The 23359-nt window shown below is 42.2% G+C and overlaps 5 protein-coding genes and 1 non-coding gene across 8 annotated transcripts; 2 read left to right on the top strand and 4 right to left on the bottom strand.

Moving 5' to 3' along the window:
- Window positions 1–421: 421 nt before the first annotated feature.
- Tmf (TATA element modulatory factor) lies at window positions 422–7310 on the bottom strand. Of its 3 annotated transcripts, none has more exons than XM_076901475.1 (11): window positions 6777–7310; window positions 4234–6248; window positions 4070–4177; window positions 3659–3937; window positions 3248–3586; window positions 2941–3153; window positions 2724–2870; window positions 2235–2627; window positions 1926–2163; window positions 1723–1846; window positions 422–1642 (listed from the first exon to the last, which is right to left on the bottom strand). In XM_076901475.1, the coding sequence occupies exons 2-11, from the start codon at window positions 6234–6236 to the stop codon at window positions 1356–1358; spliced, it is 4131 nt and encodes a 1376-aa protein (XP_076757590.1). In that variant the 5' UTR covers window positions 6237–6248; window positions 6777–7310; the 3' UTR covers window positions 422–1355. The 3 variants fall into 3 exon arrangements, with proteins under 3 accessions (XP_076757590.1, XP_076757592.1, XP_076757591.1); XM_076901477.1 differs by having other exon boundaries at window positions 4076–4177; window positions 6777–7309; XM_076901476.1 differs by lacking the exon at window positions 6777–7310 and adding an exon at window positions 6546–6681.
- Window positions 7311–7432: 122 nt separating this feature from the next.
- Trnai-uau (transfer RNA isoleucine (anticodon UAU)) lies at window positions 7433–7525 on the top strand. Its single transcript is given in 2 exon segments — window positions 7433–7470; window positions 7490–7525. It is a non-coding gene; the product is annotated as a tRNA-Ile (tRNA).
- A 161-nt stretch (window positions 7526–7686) lies between these two features.
- LOC143427405 (uncharacterized) lies at window positions 7687–8726 on the bottom strand. The gene is made up of 2 exons (XM_076901504.1): window positions 8274–8726; window positions 7687–8185 (listed from the first exon to the last, which is right to left on the bottom strand). The coding sequence occupies exons 1-2, from the start codon at window positions 8398–8400 to the stop codon at window positions 7968–7970; spliced, it is 345 nt and encodes a 114-aa protein (XP_076757619.1). The 5' UTR covers window positions 8401–8726; the 3' UTR covers window positions 7687–7967.
- A 321-nt stretch (window positions 8727–9047) lies between these two features.
- LOC143427400 (IQ domain-containing protein K) lies at window positions 9048–9906 on the top strand. The gene is made up of 4 exons (XM_076901500.1): window positions 9048–9323; window positions 9386–9522; window positions 9594–9723; window positions 9826–9906. Exons 1-4 carry the CDS (start codon window positions 9054–9056, stop codon window positions 9904–9906), a joined length of 618 nt encoding a protein of 205 aa, XP_076757615.1. The 5' UTR covers window positions 9048–9053.
- Window positions 9907–10163: 257 nt separating this feature from the next.
- Window positions 10164–10899, bottom strand: Mrps34 (mitochondrial ribosomal protein S34). The gene is made up of 2 exons (XM_076901501.1): window positions 10646–10899; window positions 10164–10568 (listed from the first exon to the last, which is right to left on the bottom strand). The coding sequence occupies exons 1-2, from the start codon at window positions 10832–10834 to the stop codon at window positions 10167–10169; spliced, it is 591 nt and encodes a 196-aa protein (XP_076757616.1). The 5' UTR covers window positions 10835–10899; the 3' UTR covers window positions 10164–10166.
- Window positions 10900–12577: 1678 nt separating this feature from the next.
- LOC143426651 (uncharacterized) lies at window positions 12578–16898 on the bottom strand. The gene is made up of 7 exons (XM_076900241.1): window positions 16692–16898; window positions 16440–16610; window positions 15087–16370; window positions 14072–14764; window positions 13748–13919; window positions 13309–13666; window positions 12578–12938 (listed from the first exon to the last, which is right to left on the bottom strand). The coding sequence occupies exons 1-7, from the start codon at window positions 16896–16898 to the stop codon at window positions 12578–12580; spliced, it is 3246 nt and encodes a 1081-aa protein (XP_076756356.1).
- Window positions 16899–23359: the final 6461 nt, after the last annotated feature.

A 23359-nucleotide genomic window follows, 5' to 3' on the forward strand; every position in this document is an offset into this window, starting at 1 on the left:
TATTATCTTAAACCATTATAATCAACGCTTTTATTTTTTTCTTTTCTAAAGTGGGAGTACATGTTTTTCCGAATTTTCAGTCGAGAATTATCAAAATTATACCAAATTTACGTGCAATTTATCGTAAGTGTAATATTTTATATTTGAAAGAATCTATATAATTCTATAATTTTGTTCTAAATATACAACGGTCGTAACAGTCGATCACCGATCTGCAGTAGTTAAAAAAAAAAGACATCAGGAAAAATATGGTAATTGCAAATCCACTAGAAAAAGATATTTGTTCCTTTTCGTATTAAAAATAAATGTATGACGGTCAAAAATGGTGCTTGAATATAGCGTTTTACTTTTTAGTTTTTTGTGAGGGAAAGGGGGGAGGGAGAGAAGGTCGCACTTTATAATCAATAAAATTTATGCTATATATAAAAATTATGAAAAAGATGTATTCCCTTCGGTTTAATTACAATTTTGAGAAACAATCGTGTCTTTCATTTTAAACCTCTATTATGGACCACCGATTGTGCTTTCCTATTCTACCTTTCCTAATTAGATAGATCACAGTCGTCTTTGGCGCCTTCTCAGAACTATTCTTTCACATTTTTATACGTTTTCCAATTTATCTTAATTACCATTGATAATTCAAGATTTGGATTATATTCAAAGTCCTCACCCCCATTTCTCTTATTTCGATCAATATTGTAAAACATCATTGTACAAGTGAAACCATAAAAAAAGACACCTTTCAATAAACGAACGTAATTTTTTTTAATAAATTACATTGTAATTCAATTCTATATTACAATATCGAAAACTTTAAAATTATATTACATTTTATATCACGTTGCTTCTCTTACTCTACTTGTATACAGTGTATGTGTACGCGTAAATACACGCATTATTATTTATGTGAATAATTAACCAGACAACCGCCCATTAGTGAACACTGCAATGTAAATAAAAATTTGCATTGCACATTTTACAATTTTACACAGAATTAAATGTTTGAGTGTGAACTAACGCGGTTCCCAACTGTCTATAATCAAGAGGTGTAAATTATCTGCAAATTTGTGGAAATAACAATTTTTAATTTCCGGAACATATATAAGCAAAACTGCACTGTTTTACTTTGTTAGGTCTGAAACTTTAAACAGCTAAATTGAAATAATTTCACATCAGTCTCTTCCATTTGTTATTATTTATCTTGTTTTAAATAACTTCGGCAAGATTGTCGCAATTACGCGGTGTATCGCCGGTAAACTTCTCCGATGTCTGTTTTCATAGATTGTTAACTTTTTCGCGGTTCTACGTCTATTGTATTGCATTAACCAATAAATAACTTTTATCCACAAAAGGTTTCAAGTATCTCGTTTTAAAAGTTGATCAATTTGTGTTTTGTACATTTCTTTCACGTCCTGGAGATCTAAACGTAACTCTTGATTTTCTTCCATTTTCTCACCGTACATTTGCAATAACGCATCATATCTAGTTTGTATTTCTCGTAAACTTTCATTTAAAACAGCAACATCCATAACTTTAGTATTCAATTCTTCAATTTTTAAAGTTAATGTGGATAATTCTGAGTTTAGCGCATCTCTTTCTATATTACGTCGTGATAATTCCCATTGAAGTTGTTGTATTTCACCTAATAATACGAACGATTAATTAATTGTCAAGTGATCGAAACGAATGTAATTTATCTTTGATGAAGATTTAAACACGTACCATCTTTTTGCTTTAATTGAGCTTGCAAATTCTCAAATATAGAAGTACTGCTAGATCCTGTTCTAATACTGTCGAATGCCATCGCATATCTTTCAGGGTTGTTCTCAGTAACAGATTTGTACAGCTAAAATAATAAAATTAAAATCTTTTAATTTACTTCCTATCAAAAAATATCGACGACAATTATCTTGTACACTTATTACCGGCCAAATGCTATCTATAGTGTTTATAGGATCTTGTTCTGTGGTAGTGTTAGGACTAAGTCGTTCATTATCTTCAATACTCTGTTGTTGCTCTGACATTGCACTATTTTTTCTCCTCTCTGCATCTGTAGCTGCTTTCTCTACGGCTAACTTATTTTCTAACGCAACAATTTCTCTTTTTAATTCCGTTACTTCTGAAGAATGAGACTGTTCAAGTGTTTCTATAGTTTGACGCTGCCTAGAAATATTTGACCATAAACTTTTTCACTTAAACCAAAATATTTCGAAAGCAAAATTAAATTCTTTTACCGTGCGTTTTGTTCAGCAAGTTTTTCTTTTTGTACCATCAACCCATCGTGCAACTCCTGTAATCGTATCTTTTCATTTTCCTTGGCAGTAAGTTTTGCTTCTAATTGAGATATTTTCGATTTTAAATTAACATTTTCTTCCTTAAGGTAACGATCTGTTTCAAGTAAATTTTCTATCTTTGTCTGCAATTCAATATTCTTTTCTGACAACAACTTTTCCTGTTTCATGAAGTTATTAGATTTATGTAGTAAATTCGCTTGAAGCTGTTCCAATTGTCTCAGTAATGGTTTCGTGGCCATAGATACAGATTCTGATAGTTCTTCGCTCCTAGCTTCGGCAGCTTCTAAGCGTTTTAATAATTCACTATTTTCATGCTTCAGAAATTCTTCCTTTCTATACAAAACAAAGGAAAGGCAAATGAACAGAGCGTTAAAATTTGTTCGAAATTAATTATCGCTTGAAGATGTTTCTAACGCTATGAATATTTACTTGACATGCGTTTCTTCGGATTCTCTCAATTTAATTTTTAATTCTTCCATTTGCGCAAGTAATTGACACGATTCACCAGCATTAGTTGTTGCTTCCTTCAATTCTGCTTCTGTCGCAGTTAGAATTTGTTTTGTTTCAGTTAATTCTCTGAAAAATAATAATAGTACAGTTGTACGATGTACTAAATGTTTATACAACAGTTAAGCATTTTGCTAACATTTTTGTAGTATCCAAGCTTTTTTTATACGTATCCGCATTTTGCACGGCATGCTCCAATTGTGTTTGCAATGTTGCTATTTCTTTTTCTAATGTTTTTGTTCGTGCGGTTAACGAGTAAACAGCATCTATCTGAGAAAGTTCAACTTCCTCTTTCGCGCGTAATGATCTTTTTAAACGTTCCAATTCTAAAGTTTGTTCTTCTATTCGTTCTCTATAAAAATGTCGTGTGAAATCTCCAGGTTATTTAATTTTTGTATTTTTCTATTGGTAGAAAACAAAAAGAAGAACGAATATTACTTACGTACTTTTGACTTTTTATCAAAGTATCATTTTCTTTTTCTTTAACGCGTAATTTTTTAATAATGTTACTATGTTGAAGTTGTTGCTTGCTCAATTTTTCTCCCTCTTCTCTAAGTTCCTTAATAATTTCATCTTTCTCGGCATTCAAAGTGGACATCTCTTGAGATGACAAACGTGTAGCTGCTTCCACTTTTAACTGTTCTAAATTCTTCCTTAACGAGTCCCGTTCGCGTATCGCTTGTTGAAATTTTCGTTCTAAGGCAGACAGCCGTTGCGTGTATTCATCGGTGATTTGATTCAAGCTTTGGCTTTGTTCTGCATGTTTCTCAAAGTTATCAAGCTGCCTATGCAAAGAATAAAAGTAAAAATATAATAACATAACAAAAGATTCTTTCAGCATCAATTATAAATCTTACTTCTGCAAGTTGCTATTTTGTTCATGCAATTCCATGTTCATTCTACTGACATCAATGAGTTTTGATTCTCTGGCTTCCAATATTTCAGTCATTTCTTGTATACGTTTTAATAATTTCTCTATTTCAACATTAGCATCATCAGACCCTACGCTGATTTCGCTCAGTTCTCTTGAATGTCCTTTAGTTTTTAATGTTCTCGACAAAAGATCACCGCCTTTCGTTGATTGCAATTTTCCTACACTTTGTCGTGATTGCGTAGAACTCGAATCGCCATTTGGACTTTTTTATAACAAAAAATAATTTACTATTAAGTTTGGAAAATATTATTTGCAAACATAAACTATATAGTACGTATTGCACATATGTAAAGTTCAATTACACATGACCGCTATGTTACTTTTACAATCGTACCTATACCTGGATATGACTTCAATATCGCTGGAAGTAGTGGTTTCTATTTCATCACCGCTAGTGTGCCCACTGGTCTGGTCAGACTCAATTTTAACCAGATCGGATCGACTGTAAGATAAATAGTATGAAATGTACATAGTACCGAATTTTTTTTGGTGTAGTACCTTTCCGACGAAATAGGAGAGTTTTCTCGTGGCATCTCTGTGCTTTGCACCTCCGCCTCGACAATCTCACCGCTCTTTTCACTCATCGCATCTTCTAACATTGTCTTCACGTAGGAACTAGCATTTAAGGGAGCTTCTGCCGCTTTTTTCTCCGTTTTATGAACCAATTGTGGATTTTCTTCCGAGCTACTTTCTATCAAGGTTCCTTCGCAACTTGAATCTGTTAAGATCAAATGCTGATCCGTCATTTCTGTTGTCTCTGACTTAAATGGATGTGTAATCTCGCTATCGGGGTAATGTTCTGGTTCTGCTGGTTCAATAGTGGAATTTATCAGCCGGTCAAAGCTTTTTCGATCGGTCTCAGACATTTTTCCAGTTCCATCGAGATACTCTGGCTTACGAATGGGCTGAGTTGTAATTGCTTCAATTGGCAAATGCAAATTATGTTTTTCATTTAGGGAGTCTAGGCTCAAATTCAATCGCTGATCTCCGCTGGTCTTTTTCAACGTCAGTTTACCATCTGGACACGAATCATGCATTTTTCCACTGGACGCAATAGTGAAGGGAATTTCCATTTTACTCTTAGGCTGCTCTTTCTGTTGAAAGGTTTCTAATATTGTCATAACAGTAGTCTCCGAAGTAGAAGTGTAAGAATCTTCAGCTAAACTTGGTTCATCTGGCTCGTCACTATAGGGTAATACTTCTACGCTTTCTGGTGAAACTTTTATCGAATGTTCACTGGTAAGGCTCTTGTATAAGTGTGATCCTGTACCTGGATATGTTCCTGTCGACGGTGTGCTATCCACGCTGCTGGTACATGAATTTTCATGCGACATTTTTGCTTCTTCCAATGGAGATTCGTACGGCGAAATATCAGAAGATGATGGATTTGTCGGATTTTCCTTACTTATGACCTGTGGGATACTGGTATCATCCCAATAAGGGGTCGCCGAATCATCTCTATCTACAATAGATGACGAATCAGAATGCCTATGATCTATTGGAGATAAATAAGGACTGATATCACTTCTCCAATTGCCTAAAACTTCCACAGAACTTGGAGATGTAACTAGACTGTCTGGTAATATTTCTACTGAGTCAGAAGTAACTTCGGTAGCTGCAGAAGGACTTGCAAGATTACTAACAGAACTGCTGTTATCCGATTCGGGTGTAGTGGTACAAGCAGTACTAGAACGAGAACCAAGAACTTCAACGCTCTCTGAACTTTTCTTGTCATTGTCTGGTGATACAAAGGATTGTCTATTTGATATAGAAGTGGTAGAATCTGAATCATGATCGCCAGTTTCTTTCTTTTCAGATTCAGACTTGTCATCTTCCTCTCTAACATCTGCAATTCCCTTTTCTGGAGAGCATTCAATTATCTTGGGATTTTCTATGTTACTTGTTGAACAACAATCGTCGATCTTGCTATCTTTATTAACAGTCGTATTTGTATCAATTGTTTCAGATGAATCCATCTGTTTTGAGTCGCTAAAAGTGGATGTATCAGCAACATCTTCGCTACATACATCCTGAACCTGATCGCGAATATCCTTATCCTTGAAATCTTCTGCTACTTTGGATTCTTTCCAAAGACTGGACATGCTACCTTTATAATCCTCCGAAAATGATGACGAAGATACAAGTTTCTTTCCACATTCCATAGTGGTACTTTGTAAAGACTTGGAGTGGGTAGCTTTTGATATTGCACGTTCCGCATCGCTGAATTTCGGTGATTCAAAAAATGATCCTGTAAAACTACCCCATATACTGCTCGCTGCTTCTTGTTTGGATTCTTTGGTCTTTTCACTATGATGTACATCAGGATGTACATCACTTTTCAATCCCCAAGATGCGAAAAAGTCAGACGTATCTTCTGTAAGATTTTCCACTGGTTTCTGATCCTCATCTTTGATATCCAATGCTTTATCAATTGTCTTTTGAGCTTCTTTTAGAGCAGATTTGGCCAAATTGGCAAATCCAGTGGCATCGAACCAACTCATTCTTTATTATACCTGGAAGTGTGATCAACGTGTAGTATCAATAAAATCATATGCTTGTTAAGAAATACTGATTAAAATATATACGTTTCATATTAACATCAAACTCGCAGAAAGAGACTACTTTTATCAAGAACTAAACTAGATAATACTTAAAGGTTAGGTTGCTTCTGACAATGTTTATGAACGTAACATATTTTTCATATAATTCCGAGTGATGTTTCGTTCGCAGATAATCGTTTTAGAAGACTGTAGGAACAGTATTGAAAGGAGAGAACCTGAACGAAATTATTCGTTGTTATTGACACTTACATATTCGCATTAAAGAATTATTATTACGATAGAAGTGCAATAAAAATCTGAATTTATTTAAATCTTCTTTATCTTGATGTACATTATATTCGAAACTAAATTGAAGCTATTAACGTCAAAGTATTAATAATGCGTGCATGAATAAAACATATTTAATCTTCGTAAATGACAGTAGCACCGATTGGGTGAAGAAAAACATAATCTATATACTTAGGTATGCGTAGTACTTACAGACATATCGCTTCGAAAGTTCTTTTTAGAAGATACAAAACTAGCGATTCACCAGGAAACAGAAAGTCATGTGTAAAATAATTTTGACCCGTCTCTCCCGTAAACTCGTATCAAACTATTTATATATATTGGAACGAAGCTATACGCGCATTCTGTAGCTACATATTATGTAAATGTTCTTCTCGCAACGAATTACAACAATGGTTAAGCATAATTAAGGATATTAAACAATTTATCTATGACAAAGTATAATAAACAGGAAAGATACAGTTTATCGTACACTTAACTACGATCGCACGATTACATTCTATTCCCTGTCTTTATATTGCAATCCGTTGTCTTTTTACAATGATGTTAACTACCAACTGGTTGTTCAGGTTGGTTGTACAAATTTTGACGCGTCAACAAGCTGATCGCTACAGTATATGCTTTCTGCACGTTATATACAAGCGTGCTGTACAGACTCATGTTTTTCCTCCGTAAAAACTAATTATTTTCATGGAAATATGTTGTATTACTGGGATTTTTCCTTTCAGTAACTCGTTCTTATCGATAGGCTGTCATTAAATCGATGCGATACTTTATAATGTAATATTTTTTTTTCCATTAATGGAACTGCCACTGAAAACTGTTCTTGGAGAGAACTATTTCCAATAGCTCCAGTGGCGCAATAGGTTAGCGCACGGTACTTATAAGACAGTGAATCGTGAGCAATGCCGGGGTTGTGAGTTCGAGCCTCACCTGGAGCAGTTTTTTTTTCTCTTTGAGTTGCATAGTCTATCGTAAGATAATCGATAGAGTGTCAATGGTTATTATAGGTTTACCTTCGATTAAATTGAGTTTTAAGATATATATATATATACGTAAATGTAGGACGAAAATAAAATCAACATAGGCAATGCTTATTAAATCTGTTCGTTATTTTGATTTCGTTTTATTAAAGTCGAACGGGCAAATACCACGCGTCTAATTCCGAGCAAAGTTTTAATCCAAGGGTGAATACTATGGCAGACGTTAATATGCTTTGAACGAAAGAATCGTGGCTTAAAGCCCGAACGACACAGGCAAGGGAACAAGTACAGACGTCTTCGAAGTAACCAGTGCCCTTATTCAACAAATAAGAATCTACGATTCTTTGCCTCTCCTCAAGTTTCCGTATTCTAGCCTCTACAGAAATCATAATCGATTATTTCAACATCTGAGATCAATCAGGACAATGGATAACAGGATATACTTGCTTCGCGGAATACGTCGAGGACAAGACGAATCGCATTCGTCTCGAGACATCGCGATATCTTCTCTCTCGTCTTTGTCCACTTTTTTTATCGCTTTCTTCTTTTCACCTTCCGAATCTCCCATGTATTTAGCACTTTCGTCTAGAGTATCGGTTTCTACCGATTGATCGCGATCTAAGTTGTTAATCGTCAAAGAGTATAGGCATTTTACATTTAGTCAACGATTGCATAATACATTTTAAACTTTACATGGCTCAATTACCTTGGAGACTAACGCTCCATTGCGTTGCAGTTTCTGTTTTATCATCCGAAGCCATTGTAATCTGACTTTTCACGACATCCTTCGTCGTGTCGATTGTTTTAATTGTGTGTAGCGGTTTCGTAGCCATATCTCTGGGAAAGCGACGATAACCGAATCCAGGAACCTTTGAAATTTCTATCACTTTTCCATCGTCATCGCGTCTAGCGTCCGATATCGCGCTCACAAATTTCTCATCTTCGATGCCCGATGCTGCGTCCGATATCGCGCTCACAAATTTCTCATCTTCGATGGCCGATGCTGCGTCCGATAACGCGCTCACAAATTTCTCATCTTCGATGCCCGATGCTGCATCCGATATTGCGCTTACAAATCTTTCATCCTCGATGTCCGATGCTACGTCACGTTTTTTATCGACTTTGTTCAAGATCCACGGCGCTTCGGTGGCTGCAAGCTTCGTCGATTATTCTCGAGCAGTTGGGAGAAACGTAAATGTTTTAAGAAGACTAACAGATGCAACCAGTACCTATTTTCTTCAGCTGAGCCTTTACCAAAGGACACCATGGTTCGCATGCGGGCATTTAGATCAGCTTCGGGAATCTTCTCAGAAATTATAGCGGTTTCACCAAAAATTCCATAATCAGACTTTCGATCGAGAAATCGATCTTGTTTACTGTTTGACGGGTTGCTTTCCTGTCGTTGCAGGTTGACAAATGATTGTTACGTATTCAATTATCCTACAGCGCCTTTCTACTTTTATATCGTACAATGTTTTTTAAGGAAATGTGCTCTGTATCGTTGAAAGAGGTAGAGTATCTAAATGGGATGTCCAAGACGTTGAGCTCAGTTACTTGTCCAATATCAAGTAATTCCAATTGTCCCGATTATTGCCGCAAAGATGTTACAAAAAGTGAGAAGATAGAAATCAATACAGTTATCCAAGAAGACGAAGACTTATCGCTTTCGAATTATCTTGATAAAAATATTTTTGGGTTGCTAATACCCGCGCTGAAAGAAACACTCAGTGAAGCGTCCAAGTGGGACGCTTTACGGGTATTATATACTTTCTCCAGATTTGATATTAATGTAAAAAACTCATGAAAGAATTATCGTAGGTTCAAAAATGTCGTTTCAATGGTCTCGATTACATTGCGCAAATTTTATGGAATCGCAATCCTCGTCGTTCGAAAACATATTCACCACCTTTAGATGTATTCGATATACCGCCATTTAAGGAATATTTGCGTTTACAGTAATCAATTTACTTCAGCCTGATCACGTCGTACTGAATGAATGCACACACGTTCAACTTAATTTATTTAGTCCTAGGCCTTATTATCCAAAGTCTTGGTTGTGGTCCAAAGATGAGGCAGCATTACGTATACAAAAATATGTTCGTGGTTGGCTAGTGAGAAAACGTGCGGATATCCAGGAGATGAGGCAGTTTTGGAAGGTTTGTGATGGAAATGTTGCAATGTATTATACACTAAATTTTGCCATTATTGTTCTTTACATTATCTTACACAACTTATATTACGTTTATGTGTATTTACAGAAGGTCGCAGGCAAAAGTCTTTTTGTTAAAAAGGAGAGTTGCATCTTGCAACTGCCAAAAGTCTTAGGTATGTTTCATTAGAAATATGTTACATAAATAGTGTTAATGCATTTAATGTACTTACAGATGAAATACAAGATGATGTAACATACAAAGTAACGGACAAACAATTGGATCGTTGCAAACAGTATCGGTCGATGATTTATGCATACAAGAGGATGCAGCAAACAAATCGAAGCACACTTTAAAACAAAGATTGTACCATGATTGTTAATAAATATTTAATTTATTAACTTCAATGAATTACAAAACTCTACTGTACACATAAAGTAAACATATATTCACGATACACTCCCTGTTTTAATATTTGCATATAAACTTGGACTTGCTGGTTTTCCTAACTTCACACTTACAGTCTCTGTAGGAGTCTCGCCTTCTTCCGCTATCTTATAACTCTTAAAACCACTAAGATTGTATACAAGCTTTAGTTTTAGATCAGGAACCTCCTGATTTTCTAGTTTCATATTACGAGTCAATATTAATTTTAGAAGGGGTGGAAAGTCTGTTGTTTGTGGCATAATTCTTATAGCAGGTTGTTCAGTTGAATTTAAATACTTTGCCTCTTCATCTTTTGGGACTAACATATAATCCGTTTTGCAGCTAGTTGAGTCAATTTGAAAAGGTTCAGAAAGCGTTTTACCTCTGAATGTTTTCTGTACCAATGCCATCACCTGTCGTGGGTTCTGAAATGCGAAATTACATACGTAACAATTTCTTTCTATCATTGTAGTTACATATGTAACTGAATAAAAAACTATACGTGTATATGTGTGGAAGTATCTGGTAATCCAACAACTTTTAGTATCCTCATATATGATGCTTCCGGATACTTTTGTTCGTTGTTTCGTATGACCATCCTACCTACGCCATGGTTCTTTAAATTTCCTACTATTTCCCATAATGCTTTTCCCACTTGATCATGCGTCCGACCAATATAAATTACCGGCATATTTTTTACAATTTCGATTTATTCACTTGTAAATGCACGGTCAGAACGCCTTGTTTTCCTTAAAATAACACTGTAACCTTTTTTAGGTTAAGCTTGTGTACTTTAAGCAGTCAACAATAAGCATCATGATGCCATCTTGACGAAAAGTGCTCAAACTGGTTGTACAGCGTTATCGACAGCAATATAAACTGCTTAACGACTAGTTACGTCATCTCTTCGACAAGTATTGGAACTACTCGCCGAATGGTTTCCGCGCTCGTCGCACAGATGGCGCCACTAGTCGGTAAATTGTGGCGTTATCGACATTACCGACTTCCACATTTCAGCAGACACATTCACAGCCACCTACTTCCGCTCCTCGGAAGGTACGTTTTCTTTAGGAAATTGATTCAAAATTAATTCGCTCCATCAATAAAAAAGAGACTCTCGTTTGCTACGCCTATCAAATTTCTACGTTTTTCAAATTTATTATTCACTTATTTCTGCGCCATCAAAGAGTACACATCACAATTGTCCTTTGCCAAATCTAGATTCATATTTCTAAGCTTCAACTTCAGTTTACCTTATTTGTTAAAGACTTGTTGCTGTTAAGTAAAATTGTTATATAAAAGCGATCCAACGTGAAAGTTAATTAGAAGAAAATATCGTAGTCAACGACCTCCACAAAGTAGTTTACTTCGCTGTCGGTAACGCTGTGCGACCAGTTTGAGTACTTTTTGGAGAGATGGTGCCACAAGTCGAAAAGTCGTTCACTTCGCTGTCGGTAACGCTGTGCGATCAGTTTGAACATTTTTTAGAGAGATGGTGCCAGGAGTAAAAAATTAATTTTTAAAAGTAATTATAAAATTTATTAGAACAATATAATTTAAAACATAAATATGCATCGATACGATTGGAAATATTTAATAAGCATTAGAAGTTAACTCACAATCACCTCGCTATTGACTTTCTATAGCGTAATCCTTTAATACAAGGAATGAATTTATGAAGGAATACACTTCTTAAAATAGAATTTTCCTGATTTCTCGTACGACATAGCGTAACGCGAGTATTACTCGTTCATTCAAGGTCCTCCTCTTGTCTTCCTTCAACTCTTATAAACGAGAGAAGTAACGATTAGCTAATCGTCACAGTCACTGTACTGAATCCGGACAGTGCGTAACAAGAAATCTGGTTTTGGCACGGTGAGACACAGGGTTCCATAAACGAGGCACACCATCTGTTCTATAACTATTACCGTTACGTTTAATTTTAATTGATATCATTTCCGTGCTAAATCGAGGACACCGCCAAAGTCCCGTAGCCGTTGGGCTCATAAAACTGCGCCTCGCGTCTCATCGACGGTACCGACGTGCACACGCGTATGCGCGTAACACCTGTAATCAATGACAAAATCACCGGTAAATAAAGACTATTAATGAGATTACATAACGTTTATTACATATAGAACGGGATTGCGTAACAAATAAATAGCGAATTAAATGCATTACTTAACGATTCGTACATACTTCGCATCACATTCAACGAGGACAACGATTTACCCTATCGTTCGCGTTATTTCCAACCGATGATCACAATTAATTTACTCAACAATCTATGTATATCTATTCTTACGCTAGACGATAAATAATATACGATTAAATCTCAGAGCCTTGTCCATCCACGATCAACGATCTTGCGTCGCGATGGGGATCGTGATCGGGTTAATACTATTCGAAATTAATCAATTTCTCTCCTGATCGATCAGTATCGATTGATAACTTGATGGATCCAGTCGAGATAATGCGAGACACGAGAGTAGACTCCGGGAACGCCGGATTGTCCACAACCGATGCCCCAGGACACGACACCGGCTAATTGCCATCGTCCGTGACGCTCGCAGACCATTGGTCCACCGCCGTCGCCCTTGCACGCGTCCTTTCCTTCCTCTCCGCCTGCGCATATGAATCCTGGATGCAGATTGAAACCTGGCCCTAATCTCGTTCGCCTCATCTGTTGCTCGCACACTTGGTTGCTCACTACAGGCACGTCGACTTCCTTCAGGATGTTCTGGTACTTCCCAAAGTCTCCAAAAGCGTCCTTGCCCCAGCCGGTGGTCCAACACCTGTATTTTAAATGGCTAATTAATTTGGAAGATCGCAGAGACCTATTGGCGAGCAGATCACGGTAGAAATGTGACGTTTAATTTGAAATTTCGAAGGAAAGTGCAATTGCAGTTGCAAAATATCTTGACTCAAAGATTTTGGAATTAACCGAAGAGGTTAAAAAAACCCTCTATAATATAACTGAATGAATCTAAAAACAGAATGTTAAATTTATGACTTCTAAGTTGCACTTTCTTTTGGAGGAAGAGGCCCCAAAATTATTATTACTTGGACACCCTGTTTGTCCTGATCCACCCCTAGTTGGACATCGTTATTAAAGTTTCTAGGGTTACCGTAGCAACATCTGTGTTCGCCATGACGAGCACTCACCTGTTCCTAGCGAAGTCCTCCCGTTTCTCCGGCAGACAAGCAGGGCTGATGTGCGGGTTCTTCTGGAAGTCCACTTCGTGATCGATCCTTAGTATCGCGATGTCGTTGTAAAGAGTGCCGGCGTAGAACTCTGGATGCACGTAGACGTTGCCCACGTCGCGTTCAATGTATGGATAGAACTCTACGTCGTGGTTCACGTCCCATTCGCCCAGTCGAACCCTAAGGTCCCTCGCCGCGTAGGTCTTCACGCAGTGCGCGGCTGTGAGGATGTGTCGCGGCGAGACGAGGGTGCCACCGCATACGTACACGCTTTCAGTCGGGTCCTTCTTCAGTATCGCTACTTGCCAAGGATATTCACCTATCGAGACAGATCGAGCCTGTTAATTAGTCGTGCGACGAACTCAAACGCGAGAGAAACAAGAAAATCTAGATCTCTCACCGAATTCAGCGTCACCATCGACGTAAGAAGGTGTCTTGATTCTACCATTGATTCCCTGAGTGTACCTGATTCCGCACTGGCCAGGTCGCGGCTTCTTGGACGATTGCCTTCGTGGACAGCAAACGTAACCGGGACCGCATATTCGTGGCGAATTGACGCCTGGATACTGTCTCTGTTTAAAAAAAAGGAAAACCAAGATTTTTATTGTATTACAAATTCGATCACGATCGACGTAGCTTCGCAGGTGGGTAATCCGTGTCCCTCCAGATGTTGTCGCCCGGTTCGAGTCTCCACTGACGATGGTTACGCACCCCCGATACTTACCCCCGTTTCGTATTTCGGTAATTGCAACCGCGATGATTCTAGTCGCGGCTGCGACTGCGTGTCACGCTTCCTTCTGTTTGGAAACGATACTTTCCCGGCGGTTCCCCCTCTCGGAACCGTTTGTCCGCTTCGATCAGCAGCGGCCGTTTCTTTACCATTATTGCGCGCGACGCCGTGGTACCGGTACCCGTCGTAATCGTAATCGTAATCGTCATCGCCGTCTCGATCGTAATCCGGGTACTCGTTGGGATAAGGGGGCTGGTAATAAGCGGCGTGGTGATGGGCAGGATGGTGGGGTATCTCGTGAAGGTGGAACGGCTTCGAGGGTTGGTAATGGGGCGCGTAGATCGGCTCGTTACTTTCGAACAACGCCTGCTTCTTGCTAGAGAGCAGATGGCCGAGTTTCTGCACGATATTTCGGTTGGGCGTCACGTGGAAATTGACAAACGGTTTTACCACCTTCTCCCCGTACTCATCTTTGGTGAATTGCACGGCTAGCAGAGGGTTCACGGAAACCAGGCCTAAATTAATGCCCTGATCGGAGGCGCCGTAACCTTTGTACGGGTTTACCAGGACATTGCCACCGTGAGGCCCGATCGGGTACGGGCCGTTGGCCTGTGGCAGACCGAAACTTATCCCCCAGGTAGGCTTGAAGTTTAATTTCGACGAGTCCAGATCGCTAGCGTCGAGTCTCTGCAACCAGAGAGTCGAACAGTCACGCGGATAGAGACCCAGCTTCCGTACTTATGTTTCGTGTGATTGTGACCATCTAAACCCGGCCCCCTGCCCTCCGACTTTGGCTACTCGAAACGAAACGACGATGACAATGCGTACGATGATCCCGTGGCTATTTCTATGTATACGAGTACAATTAACCCTCTCGTAACACGGTGGTGAAATTGCAATAGCGATTTAAGATGAACTCGAATAAACTTCGTTGGTAACATTCGCTTGATACACGAATAAACCGTATTACGAGAGGGTTGATTGTACCAAGCGTCTATTTTATCCTTACCCCTTCTCCGTTTGTAGCTTTTCTGCCCTCGATGCTCGCGGATTTGTCAGTGGCCGCTTCTCTCTTGCCCCTGGTGTTCGCTTCCGATTGCTGCGGTTGTTGGTCGCCGTTCTCAGCGGAGATCTTCGAGTCGCCAGCGGTGGCTTCGCTGGTGATCGGTACTTGCACGATCGTAGACGTTCCGTTCACGTTTTGCTCCACCAGTATGGTAGTTCCCTCTAGATTCTCAGCCTCGATGTTCTTCTGCAGATTGCGAGGGTCGATGGGGAGGTACAGATCGTCCTTGCGACCGGCGTGCTCGTTCGTACACTGCTCGTACGGGACACAGACGCAATCGTTCGAGTAACCCGCGGTGAAGTCGTTTTCGAACTCCTCGTTGTTACCATAATTATAGTTGTTCGTCGACCCCGAGACGACGTAGTCGTTGGAAGACGAATGGACCGCATTTGGAGACACGTAGTTGCCCGCGGTGTAGTACTTGCCGGTTTTCTGGCTGTCCGCTTTCCCGTAGACGGTGTCCCGCGCCGGTTTCTCGTAAACGGGATACCGGTCAGCATAATTGCTCGACGACGCAGAACCGGTGAACCCGTTCAGTTCGTTGCCGTTCCCTTTCACTTTGAACGCTTTCTTGTAGTCGTCGAGGTCTTGGAAGCCGGCGCCAAGAACGCCGGGGCTGGGGATATCGTAGCTGGTGCCAATGTTCCCGTAACTGGATCCATAACCAACCGATGAGCCGCCTTGGACGATGGAACCGGCATTGAAAGAGCCCCCAGCGAGGGTGGAACCAGCGGCAGCGCCCTCTCCGTGATGATAGTGATGGTGAACGTGTTGTTGGACCGGGTCGGAGATCCCTGATGGTCGTAACGCGATTTGCTTCTTGTCGATGAATTGACTGTTGCTACCGAATTCGAAATTTCCGCTCAGTCCACTTGTCTCGTAGATTGGTTTCGATGGGTACAACGACGGAGGGCCTGGCTTTTTATATCCTGGATAAGGACCGACTATACTTGACGCGAATGAGGGGGGATGGGGTGCACCACCGGCTCCGTAGATCACTTCAGGTGGTGGCCCTGAAGAGACGAAGCTGGATGGCGGTGGTCCTGAGGAGACGAAGCTGGATGGCGGTGGCCCTGGTCTCGTCGAACCATAGGGTCGTTTCACTGGAATGGCTGGCAGAGGTCTTCCGACTGGTTTAATAGTCACTGGTTGGGCGTAAATTATGTCTTGGGGATATATACCGCGATGAGGAGAATAGAATGGTCGACGTCCCTCGGAGTCATCGCACTGTCGGAAATTTGAATATTTTTTTATCGAACAATCACATCGTGTCAGGTATTACATCGAGGTACTTACGTTCATTAATCCAAGAGAACATAATTTATCTCTGATGTACGACCGGGCGATCGTGTCATTTCCCAGCTGAAGCGCGTTCTTCACGTCTGGATCCGCGTACAGTTGGTCGAAACCTTCGATGTTGCGACCCTGTCGGTTGGAAACAAGAATTTCATCGACCACGGATTCCACCTGCAAGACAAGCAGTTGATCCAGTAATCAGATATCTGTTTCTAGAATTTTGTTTCACTCTTCGATTTCACGTTCACTTACCGATCGTTGAGCGTTGGGTGCTTCGACGACTTCGATGTTCGCATTCGTCTCAATCCTCGTTTCTTGGCCAGCCTCCCCTTTGTCGGTTTCACCGTTCGATATCGAATCACCGTCCTTCTGCCATGACCAATCTGAATTGTCCACTGGTACTCGCGTCGCGTAACTATGAACGACTATACCGAGCAACCAAACGAGACACAGCTTCATTCTAAAAAGAAATAACTAATTTTAGAAATTGCCTATTTTTGTTATTGTTATTTTCGAATTTGATCGCGAAGAACGATCGAGCTCGATTCTACACTTGCATCGAAGTTCTGGACGGATTCAGGAGCGATCGAGGAAAGCCGCTAATGCGAGGAGAGCCGCGGGAAAAGTGGCTGCCGCTCGAATCGTTCGAGGAGTTCGAACAATAACGTGGGGCCACCGACAATCGAAGCAACGAAAGCGAGAGGAGGTTGGGAGAAAGTCGATAAACTGGTCTTCGCGCGGGTATATTTCTCGCACGCCTACAATGGACGCGCGTCTTCTAAGTAGTCGTTTCGAAAATTTCAACCGCGGTGAAAGTTGTTGCGTAATATTTGTCGCGATATAAACGAATCCGTCTCTCGTCGGTCGAATGCTAAACAGAGTACCAAGAAGGTAAAAAGGAAACTGGATAAGTACGACGGCGTTAATTAAAAGTATACCGGATCCGCGGTTTAAATGGCGTCGGGGAAAAACGGAGAAAGTTGAGGATAAATCAAACTGAAAGAATAAAAGAGAAAATGAACGGATAAGTGAGTAGCTAACTTGGTTCTTACCTTGGTCGTTATCTCAAATGTCACGTTGCGATAAAAGCCTCTCTCGACGCTGTTGAAAAATCTTAGTAACTAACTTTGCCACGGCTGATGTCTGCGATGCGTCGAGTTTCGCTCTCTAACCAAACGCTTTCTCCATGAACGAGGTTACTCTGGCGTTCACCGATGCCATTCGTATCTTATATAGACGTCCCTTTCGGAGATGCTGAGACACAGCACAAAAACTAACGAGTGGGGTGTAATCGTGACTCATACCTGTCGGACATCCGTTTTGGATCGGTTCCTCGAACCGCCAAGCGCTTTGGTATTTACGAAACTCGCGCCAGTACCACGTGGTTGGCGATTTAAACCGGTACTGTGCACCGCTATGACTGGAGTTCATTTCTCATGCAACTTTTGATCATTTTATTAATGAAATGTTACACAACCGACGAAGACGTCACGTCGAATCGATGCATAAGATGGAAAATTAACCATTCATTCATCTGTTGACGTTTATTTTTTTTGGAGGCGTGTGAACGATATTTAGGGAGAGTGCGTCAACAAAAGTTTGTTTTGGAGATAAACATAGCTCGTAAATGTTAATTCAGCGATCGATTTGGGGTCACTGTAACGAAATGCGGATGACGCGACGTAGGCGACGAAGGTGCGTACAGGTCTACGCAAACAGATTGTGTAACCCGGGATTTTCGTTAATAGAGTTACGTAACGGCAACCACCAAGCGTCCTCGTTTAAAAATACAGGATTCTTAGATCCACGCCCGGCCCTAACGAATGAACGAAAGTAAAAACGAAGAGGTTCTACTTCGAGCACGATCGCCACAAGAAGCGATACTGAGCACCTCAAAAATGTTACATTGCCGCAGGTCTGACAATATTTGATTTAAATTTAACGCTGTTGCTTCGATAAAATCAACGACTGTTATGAATCGATGGGAAAGCTTGGATGTGGTTATAAGAAAGTGGCTGGTTTCTCCTCCATTGCCACGACAGCGGGAAAGTAGACGAAACGTTGGTCCAGCTAACAGAGCGGTCCCTGTTTGGAAACTTTGCATTTTCGGATACGTTCGCAGCGCAGAAATTCTCAAAGTCGATCCCCAAACGCCTCCTCAGCGACCATTTCCGTAGCGGGCCGTACACGCTTTCAAGATCCGGGAGAAAGCGCTCCTCTGCCCGTCATAGCGTCCCGTCAATTCTAAAATGCCTATTAATGAAAGAAATTCCTCGGCATTGTTCCGCCGTGTTGGTTTTTGTGGATCGAACGATGCAGCGAGCGCTGGATCCGGGTTGGGAACGTCGAGAGCGAACGCGAACTCGGCTACTGCATAGCAATAGCTCGCGTGCGGTTGCATAATCTGGATTTTCCACCCTCTCTCGTAACCCTTCGGGTTTTACGCGACCTCGCGTCGCGGTGAAATCGCCGTCGAATTATTGTTTCGAAAGTAGCTCGGGAAAGCTGATAAAAGTCTTAAGAATATCTAAATTGAATAAAAAAATGCTCTTTAACATCGTTTCCTCGTTAGCATATCTCGCTTGTGATACGGATTACGCGGTGCAAATTACGTGTTTCGATTAAAACGAGTTATTATTCGTCGCGTGTCACCCAACGACAACAGCGTGAGGTGGCACCCGTCAGCGTGGAGAAAGTAGAACCGTTTTTTCACTTTCGATTTCGATTCACGATTAAGGAAGCCGAGCGGAAGAGGTGGAGGGGCCGGTGTATCCGGATAGAGTATCGAGGTTATGAAAAGATGTGTATTTGTGTTCGATTACTGTTACATTGTTAGCCGTACGAATTTATCGATGCGCGATACATGGGGATGAATGGTGAGAAGAGAAGCCGCTGTCCGCACTTGTTCCTCAGCTGCGTCGTTGTGACCTTCCGAATCGTAAAGGATTGTCGACTCGCGATAGAGCGTCAAGTCAGTAGATAATGCGATAACCGTGCTGCTCGATCGAGTAAGTGGAAGGTGCTGCTGCCAGTTCAATGGAGGGCAGACTTGGCAAGGCGTAAGTGTACGCGGGTATCTGAAAATTGAAACGAAGCGTTACCTCGAGCGCGCGAGAGGGACTTGGAACGACTCGGTCGGACGCGAAGTTGGTTTGGCGCCTTACAGGCTGCAACGGCGAGAGGATAGGCGCGGCGGCTAGCGGTGTCGCTAGGGGCGCTGCGACCAATTGCGTCAGTTTTGTGGTCGATGCTGGTGTTTTTATTTCGGTTACCGTCGAGAGAGCTTTTGCAAACGTGGGAGATCGCGCTGAGCGTGATTCCGAGCCTTGAAGCGCCACCACACCCGGTACCAGAGGTGGCACCAGACCTGGCAACTGAGGCGGCAACACATCCGGCACTGGCTTTGGTAAAACAGTAGAATCTTGGATAGATGCTGTTTTAGCTTCCGAGGGGGCTGCTGGTGCGGCGGTAGTCGCAGCAACCGCGATAATAGCGAGAGTTATCTGGAAAAATGAAGCAGAAAGCGCGACAATTGTACGGAAGCTTGTTGGCGGTAAATTGGAAATTATGTCGGATGGGTTTACTCACGAATTTAAGCATGATGAATCTGGGTTCCCTACGTACACGCTCCGCGATGCTCCTTTATTTCTGGTCGAGGATCGACTCGAGCCTCTGGTACTTATAGAGAACCAGGGGGTGCCATAAAAAGGAAACCTGTCCTCGTTCGCGAATAGGGACCGCGAATTCCTACACATCGTTGCATTCCTCTCGGACCTTAGGGGGCGGGACTTATCCTGTAACTTCGCCTTACCTTGAGTCGATGCGTATGAAAAATGTTAGGGAGGTTCGATTGTACGAGGGATCTTTTTACGGTATACCATATAGCGGGTGGCGGCGGATTTCCGAGAATACAATTATCAGTTTGAAATATGTTACGTTATAAGCGGATGAAGTATGATCCGCGTAACATCTAATTTTGCACCGAATGAAAAGTTTTTCAGAGGGAGATTAACGAGGAATAGAATTGTTAGGGCATAATCGTTGAAACGTAAGCTCGGAGATAATGACTGGTAGTCGTGTATCGGATTGGCCGGCGCAAACTGACGAAAGCCTGTGATGTAATGTATTGTCATCTAGATACAATGTAAATTGTCTTTCACGATTATCAGTTTAATGTCAATCGATACCTGGAATATTCTGTACCTATATGCGGATTTCGCGTTTAACGAGCATTTCCCGATCGTTTGAGGATAAAGTTCCGAAGGCACTTTATAGTAGCTATATTCTTCTCCGAATCCATTTAATGTGTATTGATAATTACAGCCCAAAATAAAAGAAAAGAAAAAAGAGGAGAATAAGGTACTGTAACTAAGCTTTGTCGTAAAACCTTTGCGTCGAGTGCTTCAGGAGAAGAAGGGGCAAGGGCGTGCCTGCTCGGACGACAAAAATCGAGTTCATGATTGTAACCGGTTCGCGGGTCGATCTAGGTAGCACTTTGTCCGCCCTTAAACCTTAAGAACCAAGCAGGCAAACTTCTCGAACCTTCACGAGAGATCCTCCGACGCTTTTCACCTTCTCCAAATTCAATCTATTCAATTCGAGCGTAAACTTGTTAGTTTCAACATTTTTTTCTGGCGCATCTAATGCTCCTGAGAATAACAAATTCTAAAGTTTTCATAAAATTGCTCTATCGATATATATATACATTATCGTTAGCAACATTTGCGAATAAACTGAAATCCAGATGAAGGAGCGAAGAGAGGAAAGCTATGAGGGTTACAAAAAATGCACAATCGTTTCAGTTGAAAATTAGTGAAAATTTATTCTTGATAATTAACCAACAGCGCCATTTCTCGAGTCATATCCGACGCCAGATAGAATGATCCCGGAAACAACGGAGAAGAGCACGGTCGACTAGAGCGGCTGAAGAAGTGGACCCGTTGATCGACGATGGGGGACAGATCAGTATGTGTATCCGGCAACGACCGGGGTGTGAGCGTATACGGTTGCGGCTGGGGCTGCTGCGACGATCGGTGCGGCGGTCTTGACGACTGCGGCGGTGGCCACTGGGGCGGCGATGTAGGGTGCGACTACTGGGCTCTTCACGGAGACCTTGTAGGTGTTGGCGTAGCTGGTGGCCACGGGTACGGCGTGCGCGACCGCGAGCGGTGCCGCGGCGACGACTGGTGCCGCATGGATGGCGGCTGCCGGTGCCAGGAAGCCTGGTGCTGGTTCCGGCGCTGGGGCGGCCAGGGCGCAGGCGAACAGGGCGAAGAGAGCGACGAATTTGTACATGGTTGCGAAGGTTGGTTGTGTCGTTACTTGACGTAGACGGTTCACACGGTTCGTGCTTAAACAGCTGAGATCGCTGAGGAACGAATGATGCCTGACTACCGGAGCCAGGGCCCTTTTATTCCGACAAGCTGACCTCTCCCACCAGGAGTCGCGTTCCTCGATCACACGCTCCGCTCTACGGCGATTCGACAAGGCTCGTCCTGAATGAGACGTATCCTACCACTTCCCACCACCTTCGTGCTGGACGCGTTCAGGGTCTCCGCGCGTTTCTTTTCGCGAGCTACGCGTTGGGAGGAACATTGCCAAGGACTGTGCGTCTCGATTTGGATCTGGATCCGCGAGCAACGTACCCGAAAGGCCCTGTCGATTCTTTTTTATTTTTACTTGCGCCTCGATGATCGAATCGTCGATACCATCGACCTTAAGTCGGTTCGCTCACGTGCACGCTGCACGGAATCGTTATCGCTCGCCCTTCGTCGACTAGACGAGCGGAGTCGCTCGCGCGAAACAGAGTGACCGGCTCGACTGATTACAGGATCCAACGGGAGTATCTATAACTGGCAACCGTCATTTGTATTTCGAGACAACTTCAATTAGTTAACCGGCCGTTCGCTAATTAATATACGTGAATCCGATCCCGTAATCCATTCTCTATTTCTACGCTAACGTAACGCGGCTGTGCTGGTGGAAGTTAATGCCGCCGCCGGTAACGTTACGTTGTACAGCGTGTTTACATCGGGCAGCGGAGCGATTGAGTAACAAGTAGCAATTGGTAAACCGTATTTGAACCGCCCACACCCATGGCGTACAGAGACGCGTCGCGACGCATATTAACGGCGCGTCGTTCGGGGAGGTCGCCCGTGGACGAAAGAAACGGGGTGTTGTGACATCGTTTTGCGAAAGCGCACGAACGCCGTGCTCTCGTAATTCATATGGCGCTTGTACTTTCCGGAACCAGTCCACCTCATCTAAATCTTCTCCCTCCTTTCCCCTCTTTCTTCATCGCCAATGACAGGTCGTGTATTTCATGGCAAGGTCGCGTTTCGCAAATCCCCGCTTTGTACAACTGGTGAACGCCGTTGTCCGATGACGTACGTCCTCAACAGCCGCCTGTTTGTTCGTTCTTTTTCGTTTGCTCTGGTCTCAACCTTCGTCGCGGCGCCCGTGGAGGGTACGACCGTCAAGAACAGTCGATCGTCGGAGATTTGGTACGAGATCGACGATAGCCGTGAGCCTAGCAACGCCCAAATCCGGAAGACCTTGGCCCCACGTCAGACGTTGACTCAAAGGCTTTCTGATTACGGCACTGGACAGGACTTTCAGGCCAACTCCCAATTGTCGTCGTCAAGAGGCGACCAGTTGCTCCAGATGGGGGATGCTCGGTTATAAAAGTGGCTGGCATCGTGCGGAATCGGATCACTCGAGGTTCCGAGCGTTTTCGAGTACCGTGTCGCGGCGTATTCCTGATTTGAAATTTGCGATTATCGTCCACTGGAATAAGGCGGCGCGTCGATAGAGACTTCATTGCGTTTTCATTATTATCGTTGATTAAAGATCGTCGAGGTTTAATTGAGTCTGCGCCTCGGAACGAAGGTCAACGTATTTTACTCGCGACGAGAATCAAA

The sequence above is a fragment of the Xylocopa sonorina genome, chromosome 9, assembly GCF_050948175.1.
Source record: "Xylocopa sonorina isolate GNS202 chromosome 9, iyXylSono1_principal, whole genome shotgun sequence".
In the NCBI taxonomy this organism is placed as follows: domain Eukaryota; kingdom Metazoa; phylum Arthropoda; class Insecta; order Hymenoptera; family Apidae; genus Xylocopa; species Xylocopa sonorina.